The 19,667-nt window shown below is 53.9% G+C and overlaps 1 protein-coding gene across 1 annotated transcript in view; it reads right to left on the bottom strand.

The window, feature by feature from the left end:
• LOC133353277 (kelch-like protein 29) overlaps positions 1–19,667 on the bottom strand; it is an 88,748-nt gene that overhangs the window by 12,389 nt on the left and 56,692 nt on the right. The window contains exon 7 of the mRNA XM_061569386.1: positions 273–574. Within this exon, the coding sequence (XP_061425370.1) occupies positions 273–574 (302 nt within the window). The remainder of the gene's footprint in view (positions 1–272; positions 575–19,667) is intronic.

Raw genomic sequence — 19,667 nt, 5'->3', positions numbered from 1 at the left:
TGACCAGGACAAAAACCATGATTTCACTCCACTTGAGAAAGCCCGGCTTTAATCACAGGCAGCTAAAACCCTCCCAGATTCAAACCCAGGATCTGCGCTCTGACCCCGAAGCCACCCGGGCCGATCCAACTCAATCCTCCCGAAGCAAAGAACACCGGACAATCTCTGCGCGTGTGCGCACGATCAATCCCATTGCACGTGCGCAATCAAAATCAGCGGCTCCGCTGCCCCGCGTCACCGCCCCACAACCACGCCCGCCCCCCCCCCCGTACCCAGGAAAGCGCTGCAGACCCTGCAGAAGGTGCCGAACTGCAGCTTGCTGGCGGCCTCCAGCAGGGCGCGTGCGTTGACGGCGTTGATGAGCAGCGAGCCGGTGTACACGAACTCCAGCAGCAGCTCCAGCGCCTCCGCCTCCAGCCCGGGCACCTCCAGCATCAGGGGCTCCCCGGGGGTCGCGGCGCGCACGGCGCCGTCCGTCGCCGCCGCCGTCTCCCCGTCCGCGCCGTCGCCCGCCCCGTCCTCCGCAGCCGCAGCCGCAGCCGCTCTGCTCGCTTTCTCCCGCTCCTCCGTGGCGCTGTCGCACAAACGGGGGATGTGAGACGTCGCCGCCGCCGTCGTCGCCGCCCGGTCGGTTCGTCGGACGGTGGAAGCGGTTGGCGGCCCGGCGCGCCGAGATGGAGACGCGTCCTCTGCCCCGCCCGCTTCGCAAACTCACCAGCCGTGGCCGGGAGTCAAACTCTGAGGTTTAGTGCAGATGTGTGGCAACCGCTGCGCCACCAATCTCTCTGAAGAAAAACACGGGTTTGTTTTTGGCTGGGGTGGGGGGGGGATGTCACTTTGACCCTTTGACCTTGAGCCCGGGTGGAGCAGCGGCTAGCGCACCGTGCTCCAAACGTCGCGGGCTGGATTTGACTGCCGGCCACGGCTAACATCTGAGATGGTCCTGCACTCTTCCCGCTTCACCAACCCCCGTGTTGGCCAGTGTGTTGAAGTATGATCAAGCGTGTCCCCCCGCCCCCCCATGACTGACACAGCAGTGGCAGGCCTTTATGCAGCATTGAAGTGACGAAGAGCTGTAAATGGTAGATAACGGTCGGCGATTAAGAAATGTTTCAAGTCACCCGCAAGTGCGAAAAATATCAACTCTCAATGATGGTCCACACTTTAAATGCATTCCCAGTAAACGTGGTACGTTGAGCCAACGTCCGACCCACGGTTCATAACCACGAGCCAAAGTGGGCCCGAGGTAGCATGTTTACTGGGTTTCTGGCCTGAGCGGGGGTCTATGTTGAACTAAGCACGGGGGCATGACGTTGACTTGTGTAGCAGCGACACGTCAAGTGTTTACAGAGCAAAGCATCCCAGTCCAATGTTCGCGCCTGAAAATGAAGACAGCTTTTGTTCCGTTTAACGACGACGACGGCGACAAAACTTGCGCAGAGCGGCCCGCAATACCTGGATGTGAAAACGACTGCAGTACGGGAAAAAACGTGGTTACATTTGTGTGTTGAATAAGTGGAGGATTTTTTTTTTTTGCTCAACTCCAAAAAAGCATAATTTTTTTAATTCAATTACATTAAATACGCCCGCGTATTTCGCTCAAGCGAGCCTTCTCTTCCGGCGTCAACTCAAAAAAATTCCAAAACATCCATAGACTCTTCACACGAGTCACTCACAGAGTGGCTTGACTGTACGTGCGCACGCCGGACACAAGGTGGGCCTGCGTAAGGCCCGCCCGCCCACCCGCATCTTTGTGCGTTTCACGTCTCCTCTCTCTCTCCCTCCCTCTCTCTCCTCCGTCTCTCCCTTTACTCTACGGGTCGGCGATTTTGACGGATGTTGGGCCCCTTGACGGACAAAGCTAACGAAGCCATCGGCCTGCGCCCAGAAGGCCGGTCCCTGTCCTCCCGAGACGCGGGGAGCTCTGTGGAAGGCCGCTCTTGTAGCGTCCGCCGAGATTGGGGGGTGGCGAGGAGGCATGCGCAGAGTGGACGCACGCCAAACCTGCCCGCCTGCCTGCCCCTGAGCTGCTCGTTATAAATGATCGATGCTTTGGATGAAGGAGGGGGGAGGGTAGGAGGGGGGGGTTCTCGTCCTCAGGACTATTCGCACGAGTGAGAATGACTGCCTGGGGTGATTGCGCCAGCGTGATGGGAGAAAAATATAATTGTACATATATATAAAATGTACCCTTTTATTTACCGGGGTAAAGCCCAGTTGGGATATTGGCTCTGTTTCAGAGGAGACCTGGCCACACTTGGCGATGGCTCATCGAAGTGGCTTATCACGTGGAAATTCATCATCATATTTCACACGTGGGAATTCATAGCAGCAGCCAAATCGTCTGAAAGCGCGTTGATTCTAAATGTGGAGGGGGGGGGGGAGGAGGAGAAAGTGGAGGAACCCTGAGAACAATCCGCGCGGCCATCGCGGGGAGAGAAAGAGAGAACGCGTGGGCTCCAAATATACAACAGGCATCGTCAAGATCTGGGATCGAAGCCATGACCTTCTGTGTAGCAGGAGAGGGAGGTAACATTTCCTTGCTACCGTGAAGCCCCATAAATGATGACATTTTTTAAAATCCCAGTGCGCCTCAGAGACAAACAGGTTTTTGTGGGGCTGGGGGGGTGCGGAGGGTTGGAAAATTTCACGTTGGACCCTTTCGGCCTGTCGATCGATCCCAGGTCGTGAGGTCGTGAGTTTGCGCTTCAAGAAACACGGTGAGAGATGTCATGCACGGGCAGTTATTTTCGTTGTGAGAGCAGAGAAACGATCGCCGGTCGTGTTCATTCCTCCCTGCAAGTAAAAGTCAAGCACGCGTTCCAAATGAACCCTTTCCCGTTCAGAGACGTCTGCAAGTCGCACGGTAGGGCGGTCCCGTTCACAGCCGAATTTTGGAAGGCTCAAGCAGCTCAGTGTAAATTTGATTTAGAGAGGAGTAGCGTGGCTGTTTTTAAAGACATTGTACTCACCGCAGAGAACCGTAGCGACACGACCGCACTCTACGATAGCCGGCGCCAAACTGTGCCACACGCCCTCCCGCATGGCCTTGTCGGAGCCTCGGTACCGATAAACTTATTTTATTAAAGTTTTTCTTCCGGAAGCGGAAGGAAAACGTAATGACGTAGGCGTACGTCGTCGAACGGGACAGAGCGCCAGCGCCGATCGATCCCAGAGTGTGCGCGTGCACGGAACGCGCGGGGGATTTACCGTCACTTGGCGGCCGCTCCCGCGCACGAAATCCCGTTACAAAAGAGGGGCGAGCACCGGAGCCGAAGACGTCTTATCGGTGGTCGCCTCCCCTGCACAAGGGGTTCGGTCCCGGCTGAAGAGCGGCTCGAGTGATTTTGTTCTGGGGGAGGGGGGGGGTGCAGCGATCACCCCCCCCCCCCCCCAATGCTACCGCACCTTGCATTGGCACAGGCGCGTTGCCCGCACGTGCTTGAGAGAAGAGGCCCACCCCCCCACCCCCTTAGGACACACACACACAAAAACAAAGATCTCCCGTGTTGTAGCCTTAACAGACTGTAGGGGCAAGTGCTGTTAGCGAGCACCTATGAAGGCCGGCACGGCACGCGAGGGGCCAAACAACACCACGCTTGGCCGCCTTTGTCTCCCCAGTGGCGATGTTTACACACCCCACCAGGTACTCATTTGAGGCTGAGTCTACCTAGGGGAGGCCCAGGACCGGTTCAGATAATCGTCACTGGTGTTGGCCAGTGAGCGGGAAATCGAACTCGGGTCGCTAAGTTCGTAGCGCAGCGCGCTAACCGCTACACTACAGACACACGCAAACACGTGTCGTGCATGCGCCAAGATCAAAGATTTCCCGTTTCACCGTCTATACTCTGCAGGGGGCAAAAGTTGTTTGCGAGCGCCTACCAAAGGCAGGCGTAGGCCACGCGAAGGGGGTGGTGGGTGGAACAACACCACGCCCAGGCCGCCTTTGTCTCCCTAATGCTGATGAATACACAACGTAACCAGGTACTGAGGAAGGTTCACACACGCACATTCAAATGCACGGCACAGAGACAATATAGCTTTCAAAGCGGATGAGTGGTGGACTTGTGAGAGCCTGCCTCTGAAATGATTTCCAATATTACCAGCACCGGTCGGTCGTCTGATTGCCACACCCATCGCCTGGTTCTGTAAAGTCTCCCCCAAGCGCCGTGACCCACAGGTCTCTAACAATGTCTGTCACCGGCCGCTCACACAAACGGTGACAAAATTCATTCAGGTGAGAGGCCCCGCTGAGCTGCTTACGTAGCTATCTTTCAGAAGCGACCTTGGGCATCACAAATGGTAGCTTAACGCCAGTGGCTCATCATCATCATCATCACGTGGAAATGTATAGCAGCAGCCAAATACGTTGATTCTTAATGTGGAGGGAAAACCCGGAGGACCCGGAGAAAAATCCACGCGACCATGGGAAGAGAGAGACACGGAGACTCCAAATATACAGCAGGCGTCGACGGCCTCCTGCATACCAGGCGACGGAGTTAACATCTCACTGCCGCGTATCTGCGAAGTGACGCGCGCACAGCTCCTGGTCTGCTGGCGTGAACGACAAAGAGATTTTCTGCCACCGTGAGCATCAACGCCCACGCCAGCGCTGCACTTATGTGTACAGCCCCCCCACCGTCCTCCCCCCACTATCCCACCCACCCACCACCAATCTGACCTAACCAGCGTGAAATATGGTTAAAGAAACGTCCAGCAGTGGATTGAAAAAGGGGGCTGTAAATTACTGTTGTTGTTGTTATTAACGATATAAAAACTCGTGATGACGTCAGAGCCCGTTGCGACAACCGAAAATGTTGTTTATGCATTTTTATTGGTTTTAACCCATAAAAAAGTTACTGCGTTTGTGTTTCCGTGCATCCTGCAATTATTTATTCGTTGGTTGGGAGCCTCCGGGATGTTCTGAAGTCACAATAAAATAATTGCAGACTGCGCGGAAACAAACGCAGTAATTTTTTTATGGGTGAAAACCAATAAAAATGCATAAACAACATTTTCGCTTGTCCCATTGGGCTCTGACGTCGTCACGAGTGGTGGAAATTCCACGTTACCATGGCGGGAGAAGAGTCTCTTGACTCTCCGACAAAGTCGCACTCGTTTAATTGACCCCGGAGGGATGACGGCCCGAATCAACCGCCAAGCAGGATTTGAAATCGCGGCCTTCCGATCACGAGCCGCTCGCTAGACCACGCTGAGGTTACTGGCTAGTTATTAACGCAGCAGTCACGCAGCCAGTGAGGGCCCCACGGTGGCAAGATGTTAGCTCCCTCGCCTGGTATGCAGGAGGTCGTGGGTTCAATCCCGACTCTTGACACCTGCTGTATATATGGGAATCTGAATGTGATCTCTCTCCATGGTCGCGTGGACGTTTCTCCGCGTCCTCCAGGTTTTCCCTCCACATTTAGAATCAACGTCACGTGCTTTGAGTTATTTGGGCTGCTCTACATTTTCACACGACGACGAGCCACTTCGTTGAGCTCTCAATTATAGACCAGGTTGCTTTGCAAAAAAAAAAAAACGAGCTTATACAGCTCAAGTGGGACTTTACCTGGTCAAAATGTATTTTTTTTATAGTTCGTGGTTTGTAATAACGCAGGCAGGGGAGAAACACTTTGCGATGCTGCGTGGCCATCCGCGGCGACACTAGACGTCCACGCCGACGCACACCGGATCCCGAGCGGCGCCCCCTGCGCTTCAATGCCAATTCGCCGTTTCCGACGTCGGCGACCCGGCTTCGTTCGTCCTCCAATTTGTACCTCGGCGCCTCGGCGCAAATTGGTGGAGCCGGGGAACGGTCCGCGACTCGGCTAGCCGTCTCGCCAGGCGAAGCGTCGATCGATCGGCAGGCAAAACGTTTACGCGTTGTTTTTTTTCTTCCCTTCCTGTGCGCGAGCGAACGGAGCCCGACGGTCGAAGGAGAGCGTTGAGATTCTGAGAGACATTCCCAGGCGATCGCCAATTAAAGGGCCTTCAGGATGCAAAGGAATCGGGCGCCAACATTTCAGCCGCGCGGTTCAATCCGTCGTCCACATTGTAATTCTCCGCTTATGGATGGGACCATTATGGACGGGCTCGAGGGATCGTGTGCGTGCGTGCGTGCGTGCGTGCGTGAACCCAGTGATGCGAGTGGTTTTTTTTCCATCACAGTTGCCGAGCAACAAGCCCAAAACGCCTAGCGGCCAGCAAGAGACAGCATTTTGCGGCTGTGACGGGTACGAGCGCTGGAGCGTCGGTGCGTTTCTCGAATGCAGCGCGAGGAATGACAAGGAAGTCACGTCGTGATGTACGGATAACAGGAAGAGCGGATAATACGGATGCGTTGGAGGAGTTTCGCTGCATCGTGTACAGCCATTGGCCCCCAAAACACAAAGGACCACTAAATACGATGTGTGTTCAATGTACCAGTATTTCGTCTTGATAATAACGGCACTCTTGAGCGAGCTTTTCGCCGTCGTTCGGGATGGGGAGAGCGGCCGAGGTAGGAAGCGGCAGGGACAAGGAAGCGGTCTCGTTGAACGTCGTCATCGCCAATTGATACTTTAGAATGCGAGCGGGCCCCCGCGGCCTCCGCACCGCTGCGGGGAAACAACAACATGCCCGTTTGCACCGACGCCCAATGCCTCGCCATGCCCCTTAAATGAAGGCCCACACGCAATCTCGCTCGCTCGCTCTCTCTGACGCAACTTTTACTGGAGGCCGAACCTCGCGGGGGGGGGGGGGGGTGTTGCTCGATGGGTCGCTCGGCCAGCTGTATCTACCGCGCATTTAAGCGAGGTGCGTTCCCTCAATGATAAAGGTGGGGGGAGGGGGGGCAGCGGTGACCAGGGGTCTGTCACTCCCTCTCCAGCGCCATCGCTTATGACTACTAACATTAGTGGCGAACGGTTATCCTTTAAACAGAAAAAAAAGGAATAAAAGAAATGTTTTTTTATTTTGCCACGTGTAAGGCTCCACTGAGCTATGTAGCTCTTTTTGAGAAACAACCTGGCCATCACGAACGATCGCTCAATGGAGTGGCTTACCGCGTGGTAATGAATAACAGCCAAATACTCTAAACGCATGACGTTAATTCTAAATGCGGAGAGGAAAATCGGAGGATCCGGAGAAAAATCCACGCGACCATGGAGGAAAAAAAAAATCGAAATCCAAATACAGCAGGCGTCAGGGTCGGAATCGAATCCACCACCTCCTGCATACCAGGCGAGGGAGTTAACATCTCACCACCGCGATCTGGGAAGGGACACGGCACGTTAACGACGAAGCGATATTCTGCCACCATGAGCATTATCGCTCGCACCAGCGCTTCTCTTCCCCTGTATACAGCCCCTTCTGCCCCCCCCCCCCTGCTTTGCCAACCTGCCCTGACCGGTGTGAAGTATGGTCAAACAACCATCCAGCAGTGGATCGACAAAGGGGCCTGTAAACGATTGTCGTGATTGTCATTAACGGTATAAATATTCCAGAGTATGGCCGAAGCCCCCGCCCACGAAGTCACAATAAGCATCGCAGGCCGTGCGTGAACAGATATTTGTCGTGGCGATAGATGTTCGTTTTTCTAAACCACGTTCCAATTGCACACCCTTGGTTCTCACGTGCTCGTTGCGAGATTAAAATAAATTGACATTCGGAACTTTTGCAAGCGAGCTGTGTACCGTGCTGTGCCAGAGAATGGGCCCAAAGCCACTCCGGCTGGCGAGGAACACCTTTGGGTGCGCCGCGGTGACGAGATGTCATCTCCATCGCCCAGTACGCGGTGGGTCGTGGGTTCGATCCCGGAGCCTGACGATGCCGGTTGTACATTTGGTGTCCGCGTGTTTTCTCTCTCTCTCTTTCTCTCCGTGGTGGTCGTGTGGGTTTTTTGTCCACGTTCCCTCCGCTTTTTGCCCTCCACGTTGAGAAGCGAGAGTGTGGAGATGAGTTGGCTGCTGCTGCTATAAATACCCACGTGTGAAGCTTTCAGCCACCTCGATGAGCCTTCACCACGTGTGGCCAAGGTTGCCTCTGAAAAAGAGCTCATAGCTCAGCGGGGCTTTACCTGGTTAAATAAAAATAGAGCGTCAGCCACCTGTCAAACCGCGCTGACTTGCCTCTTTCTCTCTCACAGCTGGCATGATTTAATGAAGTGGCAAAACAAAGATGTTCACGCGATGTGCTTTTTGTCGTCATGCTGCCATTGCCAACTGAGCCAAGATCATCGACTCGTCACGCCTGAGAACCCGGTTCAACCACGGGTGGCTGAAAGCCGGCTTCAAAAGCCCCAATCTCAGCCGCGCGGGCTCGGTGTGTCCCAATCCTGAGTCATTTGCCACCGGGTTTTTGACGGAATCGTTCCGAGTGTGTGGAAGTTTAAGGACGGGGGTCTTTTGGAAAGGCTGACCCGGGATGTCGGAGTGCTGAGCAGCCGGCACCGCTGGCTACGCTGGGTTCGAGTCCAGGTTTCAGCTGCCTGCGGTTAAAGCCGGGGGTTCCCAAGTGTAGGGAGTTGATGGTCTGAGTCTGGTCACCAATGGCTGCACCCCAAACCCCCCTACCCCCCACCTCCGTCACATTAAATTTCGTTCTGCGATTAATTCGGATGCATTTCAGAAGGTCGGTTGGGCCATCACGCGGCGAACCTCGCCCTCGTATAGGACGGAATCTCCGGCCTGGCTCTGCGACGTCCGCTTCCGCGCGTCGCGACGCTCTCTCCACGGCGTAAGTTCCGAGTTGGGGCGGGGGCGGGGGGGGGGGTCCTTCGTCTCGTGACGGCGAGAACGACAACAAAATAAGACGAATAAAAACAAACGGGGTTTTTGTGCAACGAGGAGAAAGAGGAGGAGGGGGGGGAACGACGACGCCCCAGCTGCTGCCGTACGTTAGCCGCCCAAGCCCTCGAGGAGACCGCATTTCCAATGCATGAGTTTTTGAAATGAATAGCGCCTCTGATGTCCCCTTTGGGGTCAAGACACAGTGCCACAACATTGAGGATAGCATTTAAATATAATTCCGTTGGTTGTACATAATGCATCGCAGCTATAAATATAATAAACACCCCGTCTCTAAAAGTTAGGATTATTTTTGAAGTGGGCCTTCATATATTCATGGAGTAATAGAAAAAATGAGTCGGGGGTTGCAGTGAAATTCGAGCGTCCCCGAGGGAGGAACGCTTCACCGTCGTCCCCCAATCTCCCTCCCACACCGACAAAGAGACGCATCAAAGGAGACGTCGTGTGCGCCAATGAGCATCGGGGTGGTGCGCGCCTCCCGTTTACAGCCCCGAGTAAGTCGTGGAAATTCCACGTCCCTTTGGCGATGGGGTGAGTCTCTCTCTCTCTCAGTAGGACAACCGCTGTTCACTTCCCACAAAGTTTGTACGAATGTCGATCGACCCCCCCCCCCCCCCCCGAGAGATGATGGGCTGGCTGGGTCAAGCCGCCCAACCAGGATTTGACCTCGCGACCTTCGGAGTGCGAGCCCGCTCGTTTCCCCAATGTAACCGCTGCCGCAACCACAACTCAGTTGTAGACACCAGGGTATTGCATGTTAGGAATCACATCATTTACAGATGGGATTAAATCACGGATTTTGTGTACTGTGTTGAAACAAACCTGGATCTTGTGTTTGTTTACGATTTTGGAAATCTATGTATGGTAAAGTTATGGTTTTGGTTGGATACTCAGAAGGTTGTCTCCGCATGGCTGGGGAGACAGCTTTGCGGATTGTACGGTCCGAGTATCCATTCATCCTGAGGGCTTGGTGTACGTGCTCCAGTTCACTGGCTAGGTGGCGCTGGTCGGAGATGCAGCGGGCCCTATGGTGTAGTGTTTTGATGATGGAATTTTTCTGGGCTGGATGGTGGTGGGAGTCAGGCTTTAGATAGGCCTCCGTGTGGGTGGCTTTCCTGTAGACCGAATGTCGCAACGAGCCATCAGGTCTCTTCTCGATCAAAACATCCAGGAATGGTAGCTTGCCATCCTTTTCCACTTCCATGGTGAATTTGATAGACGGGTGTATAGAATTGATGTGGTTGAGAAATTGGTTCAGTGCTGGCAGGCCATGTGGCCAGATGACGAACGTGTCATCTACGTATCTCTTCCACAAGGAAGGATGTAGGGTGGATGTATGGATGGCATGTCTTAAATTTCTCCAAAAAAACATTCGCTACCATTGGCGATAAGGGAGAACCCATTGGGGTACCCTCATTTTGTTTGTAGAATGTACGATTCCAGGTGAAGTATGTGCTGGTAAGACAGTGCCTTACCAAAGTTGGTACATCTGGATTCAGTCCTTATTGGACCAAGTCTTCAATGATTGCAATGGTGTCAAGTACAAGTACATTGGTGAACAGAGAGACTACATCGAAACTGATAAGCAAATCATCTGGAGACAGTGAGATATCCTTGATTAGATAAACCAAGTGAGCTGAGTTAAGTACAGCTGAGGTGGACTTGCCCTTGAAAGGAAGCAATGTCTCAGACAGAAACCGGGCCAGTTTGTAGGTGGGTGAGTTAATGGTGAAGACAATAGGACGGAGCGGGGTACCAACATGACTTTACCGAAAGAACCGAAGAGTATGGATTCCTGCAGTCACGAAAGCTTCAAATCAAGATTAATCTTCTTAAAGGGCTAGAGAGTTTAAAATGCTTACTCAAAATAACCATCTACGCTTATAACAATAACCAGAAAAGTAAGCCGTTTAAAAGTGGCACCCCAAACACTGTGGCGTGTAGCTTGATTTGGTTTAATTGACGGAGTTCGGGTTCACCAAATACAAACTCTTCGGCTATAACGCCGCGTGTAGTTGCCATCGCGCGAACTGGATGTGTAAGGCAGCGAATTTATTTGGGAGCACTTTTCTTTTTATAACGCGGATGCTGGGTCGAATATAACGCGATCGAGTGAACGGAACTACGTCGCAGCGCAAGTAGGAATAATCGCTCGTACGGCATTTTTCGACGTAGCATCATCATCGCACAAGGCACTGGGATGCTGCTGGATGCTTCTAGATGCTACCCACGCGCCTCGGGCTTTGTGCGGCCTGCGTTATGCATCTCGTGGTGTTATCGGGGACGGTGCTTTACGCCCTTTATAACATTTAATTTAATACAACGCGGTTCTTCCATAACGCGGTGTTCTTCCAGAATGCAACGACTACCTCGTTATAGGAGAACGGACTGCGTACGATCCGCATCAACATTGAACCGAGCAATTTGCCTCGCACTCACAGGGTGCGACTCTAAAGCCGACAGTGAGTGGGCGAAGCCAGCCAGCTTGTTACCACGTAGTTTGAATGTAATATTCATAAACTGCGCGGTGTAAAATGTTCAATATATTCTCTTTCTGTTACCTTTCTCTATTCTCTTATTCATTGGGACTTTCCGTGCGTCAGAAGTCCCCCCAGTAGACAGCCATCTTTGTTCTACAAAGGTATCAAAGTTGCCATTTCAGTGAACATCTACAATGAAAAATAAGTTGACTAAATTATTATCCTCTTTATATTCTAGATTTGAAGCTTTTTTTTTTACCTATGTGACTTTACCGAAAAAACCTAAGAATATGAATCCTTTTTATACTTTTACTGCCACCAAATAGGAATGAATTTATACCGATGATTGATTCGACTCCTGGATTCACGGTCACGGCCTCACATCAGTGGCGGTGGGGAATAACTGAAACTGGGTCCTGGACCGTCTCTCTCCACCAACCCGCACTGCCCAGCGTGGTGAAGTATGGTCAAACTCTCGACAGTGACATGGGGAGGCCGTCTTCATAACCTATGAAAGCCGGCACGGTGGCACACCAGGGGGTGGGTGGCCAGCACCACGCCCGACCGCCTTTGTCTCCCCGGTGGCGATGTTTCCTACGCACCGCACCGTGTACTCATTTGAGGCTGAGTCGAACTAGTGGAGGCTTAGGACCGATTAAGAGCAGGAAGCGAACTCGGATCACTGGATCCGTAGCACAGCGCGCTGACCGCTGCACTAACCGCTGCACTAAAAAAACAATACACCTCTTTACGCACACACACAGAAAGCACAAAACTGTAAAGAAGTGTCAAATAATTCAACGACACAAGTTGTCTCAAAGTTTTGGCCGTGGCACGACAACGCCACGCACGAGGCCAACCCCAATCACCACAACCTCCAGCCATGAATGCCTTAGGGCGAGAGAGTTGGTGGATCACCGGAAGAAGGGAAGACGGTTCCCGCGTACCCCACGGGGAGGAGGAGGAGGGGGGGGGGAAGCTACCCGTGGCGCCGACAACTCACGGCAAATACGAACCCGCGGGCCTCTCTCCTCCCTCGCTCTCTGCCCACGGAACATTGCGACGAGAAGGCGACGGGAAATCGCTTCGCACGGAAAGCCGCACGCGGCGTCCTTTCACGTTCCTTCGAGCGGCCGCGATACCGGAGGCCCTCCGCCGCTGCTATTTTCTACCGCTCGGTATCGAGACCCCCCCCCCCCCTAAAAATACTCTGCTGATCCGAATGTAATTGGAGATTGGGGCGGACGTGGCGAATTTCCGTCGCAGTGCAGAGCTGTGCCCGGCGAACGGTGAGCTCCCTCCAGGCTAACGACGAGTCGGCCGGCTTACCCGGGGATTAGGGGAGCGGTGGGTGGTGGTGGTGGTGTGGGAGAGAGGAGGAGGTGTGGGTGGTGGTGGTGGTGTGGGAGAGAGGAGGAGGTGTGGGAGAGAGGAGGAGGTGTGGATGGTGGTGGTGGTGGTGGTGGTGTGGGAGAGAGGAGGTGTGGGTGGGTGGTGGTGGTGTGGGAGAGAGGAGGAGGTGTGGATGGTGGTGGTGGTGGTGGTGTGGGAGAGAGGAGGTGTGGGTGGGTGGTGGTGGTGTGGGAGAGAAGAGGAGGGGTGGGTGGGTGGTGGTGGTGGTGTGTTAGAGAAGAGGAGGTGTGGGTTGGTGGTGGTGTGGGAGAGAGGAGGAGGTGTGGGTGGGTGGTGGTGGTGGTGTGGGAGAGGGGAGAAGGGGTGGGAGAGAGGAGGAGGTGTGGGTGGTGGTGGTGGTGGTGTGGGAGAGAGGAGGTGTGGGTGGGTGGTGGTGGTGTGGGAGAGAGGAGGAGGTGTGGATGGTGGTGGTGGTGGTGGTGGTGTGGGAGAGAGGAGGTGTGGGTGGGTGGTGGTGTGGGAGAGAAGAGGAGGGGTGGGTGGTGGTGGTGGTGTGGGAGAGAGGAGGTGTGGGTGGGTGGTGGTGGTGGTCTGGGAGAGGGGAGAAGGGGTGGGAGAGAGGAGGAGGTGTGGGTGGTGGTGGTGGTGGTGTGGGAGAGAGGAGGTGTGGGTGGGTGGTGGTGTGTTAGAGAAGAGGAGGTGTGGGTTGGTGGTGGTGGTGTGGGAGAGAGGAGGAGGTGTGGGTGGTGGTGGTGGTGTGGGAGAGAGGAGGAGGTGTGGGTGGTGGTGGTGGTGTGGGAGAGAGGAGGAGGTGTGGGTGGTGGTGGTGGTGTGTTAGAGAAGAGGAGGTGTGGGTGGTGGTGGTGGTGTGGGAGAGAAGAGGAGGTGTGGGTGGGTGGTGGTGGTGGTGTGGGAGAGAGGAGGAGGTGTGGGTGGTGGTGGTGGTGTGGGAGAGAAGAGGAGGTGTGGGTGGGTGGTGGTGGTGGTGTGGGAGAGAGGAGGAGGTGTGGGTGGTGGTGGTGGTGTGTTAGAGAAGAGGAGGTGTGGGTTGGTGGTGGTGTGGGAGAGAGGAGGAGGTGTGGGTGGGTGGTGGTGGTGTGGGAGAGAAGAGGAGGGGTGGGTGGGTGGTGGTGGTGGTGGTGTGTTAGAGAAGAGGAGGTGTGGGTTGGTGGTGGTGTGGGAGAGAGGAGGAGGTGTGGGTGGGTGGTGGTGGTGGTGTGGGAGAGGGGAGAAGGGGTGGGAGAGAGGAGGAGGGGTGGGTGGTGGTGGTGGTGTGGGAGAGAGGAGGTGTGGGTGGGTGGTGGTGGTGTGGGAGAGAGGAGGTGTGGGTGGTGGTGGTGGTGTGGGAGAGAAGAGGAGGGGTGGGTGGGTGGTGGTGGTGGTGTGTTAGAGAAGAGGAGGTGTGGGTTGGTGGTGGTGTGGGAGAGAGGAGGAGGTGTGGGTGGTGGTGGTGGTGTGGGAGAGAGGAGGAGGTGTGGGTGGGTGGTGGTGGTGTGAGAGAGAGGAGGAGGTGTGGGAGAGAGGAGGAGGTGTGGGTGGTGGTGGTGGTGGTGTGGGAGAGAGGAGGTGTGGGTGGGTGGTGGTGTGGGAGAGAAGAGGAGGGGTGGGTGGTGGTGGTGGTGTGGGAGAGAGGAGGAGGTGTGGGTGGTGGTGGTGGTGTGTTAGAGAAGAGGAGGTGTGGGTTGGTGGTGGTGTGGGAGAGAGGAGGAGGTGTGGGTGGTGGTGGTGGTGTGGGAGAGAGGAGGAGGTGTGGGTGGTGGTGGTGGTGGTGTGGGAGAGAGGAGGAGGTGTGGGTGGTGGTGGTGGTGGTGGTGTGGGAGAGGGGAGGAGGTGTGGGTGGGTGGTGGTGGTGTGGGAGAGAGGAGGAGGTGTGGGTGGTGGTGGTGTGGGAGAGAGGAGGAGGTGTGGGTGGTGGTGGTGGTGGTGGGGGTGACCAGGGCCAAGCAGCCAGCCGCCCGGACTGCTCGCGGGCACGCTAGCGGCCGTGGTGGGCAAAGCTGCTACTATGCTCGTGTCTCACGACAATCAAACTTTAAACTAAACGATTTTTGTTTTATTTCACCAGGTAAGGGCCGGGCCCACTGAGCTGTGTAGCTGTTTTTTTCAGAAGCGACCTGGGCTATCAAAAACGACAGTTCAAAGAAGTGCCTTATAGTCGTGTGGACACATATGGCAGTGGCCCAATAACTCTAAACCTGGGGTTTAGTGACCGCTTCGTGACATTATTTATTAAGCACCCCCGTCTCGTATTCACCACTTGCATTGCGCCTCTTGAAATATTTACGGTTGGGTTCTTTTTTTTACCGAATTCGAATTTTTTTTCAAATGGGTCCTCTCGTTACTTTGTTAGCCAAGCCCTGCTCTGGACGCGTGGAATGACGGCGATTCTGAATGTGGAGGGGAAAACCCGGAGGAACCGGGGAGAAAAATCCTCGCGACCACGAGGGGAGAAAGAGAGAGAGAGACATGCATCGTGCACAGCAAGTGCGGACTAATCTCCACATGTTTTCTATCTGTACGGGAATACCAAAATATAAACGAAAACCAAACTTGATTTTACCAGGTAAGGCCCAGTGAGCTATAAAGCTCTTTTTGCAGAAGCGACCTGGCCACAATTGATAGCTCGACTAAGTGGCTTATCGCGTGGAAATTTATAGCAGCCAAAGAGTCCAAGCGCGTGATGTTGATTCTAAATGTGGAGGGAAAAACCAGAGGCCCCAGAGAAAAATCCACACAACCACTGGGAGAGACACAGGCCAACTCCAAATATACAGCAGGCGTCAGGGTCCCTCGCCTGCTTCCTCTCATAGCGAATGACAAACACAACCACGACACTGTAAACTGCCATTGGCCAAATAATAATTGCAAAGAAAACTACCTGAAATTTGCAACAAAGCACCAAAGCTGCACATCGCCTCCGCACAGCATGTGTGATCCAATCCCCAAAAGTTGAATCAGTGAAAAAATATATTACGGACGTTTAATCCGAAGCCACATTTCGTAACGCCATTCTACGGGGTCACCGTTCTTTGTTGGTTTAACGCGACTGAGTGTTTAATGGGGCCCTCAACAACCCTGGCGAACGAATGAAGCGGTCGCTCGTTAATTCGTTCCTCCGCGCCGCCGCTAAGAAAGCGGAGTCAAAAAAAGTGTCTACAGGGGGAAGGCCGACGACGCTCGCGGTGTCACATCGACGGGCAGCAACACCCCTCTTTACGCACACACAAAGACAAAGATCCCCCGTGTAGCCTTAATAGACTGTAGGGGCAAGTGCTATTAGCCAGCAGATATGAGGGCCAGAACGGTACACGAGGGGATGGGTGGCCAGCACCACGCCCGACCGCCTTTGTCTCCCCAGTGGCGATTTTTTTACGCACTTCGCCAGGTGCTCATTTGAGGCTGAGTCGACCTAGGGGAGGTCCGGCTCAGATAATCGTCACCGATGTTGGCCGTGAGCGGGAATGGAACCCGTGTCGCCGAGGTCATAGAGCAACGCGCTATCAAAGTCGTGAGAATGTTTATTTATTGGTGGAGGAATCCAATGTGCTGTCAAGTTCTTTTTTCACAGATTTCCAGGAAGGGGCACGGCGTCCGAACGCTACAACAAACAAACAAAAACACGATAGCAGTGCAAAGTTTTGGAAAGGTAAACAAATATTGCCACAAAAAAGATATTGTACAAATAAAACCAAACTTTATCTTACCAGGTAAATCCCACTCAGCTATTAGCTTTTTTTCAGAAACTACCTGGCCACAAATGATAGCTCAACGAAGTGGCTTATCATGTGGACATTTTTCTCAGCAAAGTAATCAAAATAATCTTGACACAGCTGTCTAAATGTATGTACGTTGAACTTCTTTCGCACCCTGCATCGCCAACCGCGCTAATCAGAGGGGAAGGACAACAAACTAAAACACAAAAAAGCAGTTTCTTAAGAAATTCGTTTTCAATCGAGATGATTTAAATGTGCACAGCTCCCATTCGCTTCCTAATATCGGAAGCAAGGGTGTTCCAGACGGCCGCAGAAGAGCCTGCGAAAGCGCGCGATGCGATGACCGTCTCTGTGTGAGATGAACGGGTGGTGCGCTCCGCTCAGAAACGAATTCTCTCGTTAGGTGTAGATGTCCTGCGATTGTGATGGTCCCCTCCCCCAACAATAGCAACAGATAGAAGAGAGGCGCCGGGGGCAGCGTGCAAAGCGTCCGAACGACGTGCGGCATTCGGGAGAACGGGTAGAGAAACACGAGAATCGGAAATATATATAGAGAGAGAAAGATAAAAATGTATAGAAGATGTGGACGTTGAGAGATGGCCAGGCCAGCAATACTCTCGCCTTGCACTGAAGCCCACAGTAGAACCCTTACACAGCAGCAGCGTCACTCAAAATCTGCTTCGGGCACCGAGGTCTCAGCCTGTTACAGCCTCACGTCGCTTCTCCGCCGTCACTCCCTCGGTGTGGAAGTCTCTAATCCCTTTGCACATTCGCAACATCAAACGCACTCCGACTTTCAAGGAACATCTAAGGGCCTCTATCAGTGTTGGTCAGGCTTTCGGGCAGCCCTCAGCTTGGCTCCCACGTGCCTCTGGGTTGTTGACACCGTACTCTTTGTTTTTTTTCCGGTAAAGTCACGTAGGGTATTGTTATTCGAGCCCAAAGCGTTCGGCTTGAGTGGGATAACGTAAATCGTAAAACAACACCAACAACAACAACAACAATATTACTAATCCAGAAATAATTACGTACGCGGCCTTTGACATCTGCGTTTGTCTGTTGTTGTTATTGTTGTTGTCTTGTGTTCACGCAGCACCACGGATCTCCCGTGGAGGACAAACGGCCTTGGAAAGGGAACATCCATCCAAGCAGCAAATCAACGCCTCAACTAGAAGTGGGCCTTCCAATGGCATGTCTGTCAACGGGGGCTGTTTTGAACATACTTCACCGCCACGGACCGCTGCCAATTGGCGCGGGAGAGACACGGGACTGGCTCAGATGGACATCTCCCGTCACTGACGTCGGCGGCCTTGACGGGGAATTGAACTCGGGGGGCCGGGCTCCCACGGTTGCTAACCTCCCCTCGCGCAAATTTGCGCGTTGACACCTCCTGCGATTTGAATCGCTCCGACTCAATTGCAGCAAAGCGCTCGCGAGACGGTTTGGATTTTTTTTTTCGTTTCTCGCTGAACGGGGGAGCCTAACTGCCGAGTGTTCCAATTAAAATGGAAAATGTCACAAAGTAACACGCTCCTCGGTGATGGGGGACCATTACGGTAATGAGACGACCTTAACAATGCACCCCCGAATACTGGCCTGGACACTGGGGAGGGAGAGAGAGAGAGAGACAGAGTGAGCGAGAGGGCGGGCAGGCGGGAGAGAGAGCGGGGAGATGGAGAGGAGTGGTGGGGAGCAACTGGGAGGCGAAGTGGATATTTCTCACCACTCTTCCGACAGGAAAAATTAAATGTGGAAAAAAGCGCGCTCACGTCTGCGCCCTGGCCGTGAGCGGGAGTCGAACTCGGGTTCGCAGCTCGCCAACTGCTGCCACTACTGCTCCCCTAACACATTATACCCAAAGACAAAGATCCCCCGTATAGCCTGTAAACAGACTGTTTGGGGAAAGTGCCGATAACGAGTAGCAGCACCTATGAAGGCCGGCACGGCACACGAGGGGGCGGGTGGCCAGCACCATGTCCGGCCGCCTTACAGACACACAAAGATAATGACAAAGATCCCCCATATAGCCTTAACAGACTGTAGGGGCAAGTGCTGTTAGCGAGCACCTATGAAGGCCGGAACGGTAGACGAGGGGGTGGGTGGCCAGCACCACGCCCAACCGCCTTTGTCTCCTAAGTGGCGAAGTTTACACACCGCACCAGGTACTCATTTGAGGCTGAGTCGACCTAGGGGATGCCCAGGACCGGTTCAGATAATCGTCACTGGTGTTGGCCGTGAGTGGGAATCGAACCCGTGTCGCCGGGTTCATAGCGCAGCGCGCAAACCGCTACACCACCGCTCCCCACTGGGGAGACACACAGACACACACAGACATACACACAGACACACACAGAGACACACAGACACACACACAGACACACATACACACAGACACACACACACAGACACACACACAGACACACATACAAATGCAGGCGCTTTGCCAGGCAGCTCCCGCACTCACCGTGAGACTTCTCCGTTTTCAAAATAATGAGGCCTATCGCCCCCCCAACCCCCACCCCCCTTTTTGCTTTTGTTCCTCTTCCGTCCCGTTCCCTTCCCCGTATATAAAACAACAACCCCTACCGCTCGCAGTCCCTACGTGAGTGGGGGAGGGGGGGGGGTGAGCCCCAATCTCCTCTCCCCCCTTTTCCAGAACCCAGGAGCACCGAGTTTTACCGGGGCTCTTGTCAATATGAAAAAGAAAACTATTAAATGAGAGAACAAAAAAAATGAGAGCAGCGAACGGTGGGGAGCTGTCCACATCCCCAGCGCCCAGCACCCCCTTTCTAGCGTTTCCCATTTTCTTAATTGCGGTCAAAAGCAGTGAATTATTGAAGGGTGCCGCGGTGGCCAGGAGATGTTAACTACCTCGCCTGGTATGCAGGAGGTCGTGGGTTGGATCCCGAACCCGACGCCTGCTGCTGTATATTTGGAGATTGCACGGTCTCTCTCTCTCTCGCCGTGGTCGCGTGGATTTTTCTTCGGTTCCTCCGGTTTTTACCCCGACATTTAGAGACACGCGCTTAGAGTATTTGGATGCATTAAATTTCCACGTGATAAGCCACTTCACTGAGCTACCATTTGTGGCCAGGTCACTTCTGATAAAAAGAGCTGTATAGCTCAGTGGGCTTTACCCGGCAGAATAAAAGTTTTGTTCAATAGTTTTTCGGTATAGTAAATTTGCAACATTGTGCCAACCACCACGCCGGGAGATCAAATCAAACCGCCGATTTATGCAGCTCCAAGCCCCGCGCACGCGAACGAATATTCCACCCACAGTGGCATCCTCGTGCCCTTGTTGTTTTCACCCGGGGGCTCTTGTCAATCGGAAA

This window comes from Lethenteron reissneri, chromosome 43, assembly GCF_015708825.2.
Source record: "Lethenteron reissneri isolate LAM-NWPU_2019-01 chromosome 43, ASM1570882v1, whole genome shotgun sequence".
NCBI classification, from domain to species: domain Eukaryota; kingdom Metazoa; phylum Chordata; class Hyperoartia; order Petromyzontiformes; family Petromyzontidae; genus Lethenteron; species Lethenteron reissneri.
The sequence above is the reverse complement of the archived record's forward strand: the minus strand, read 5'-3'. Positions and strand labels throughout refer to the sequence as shown.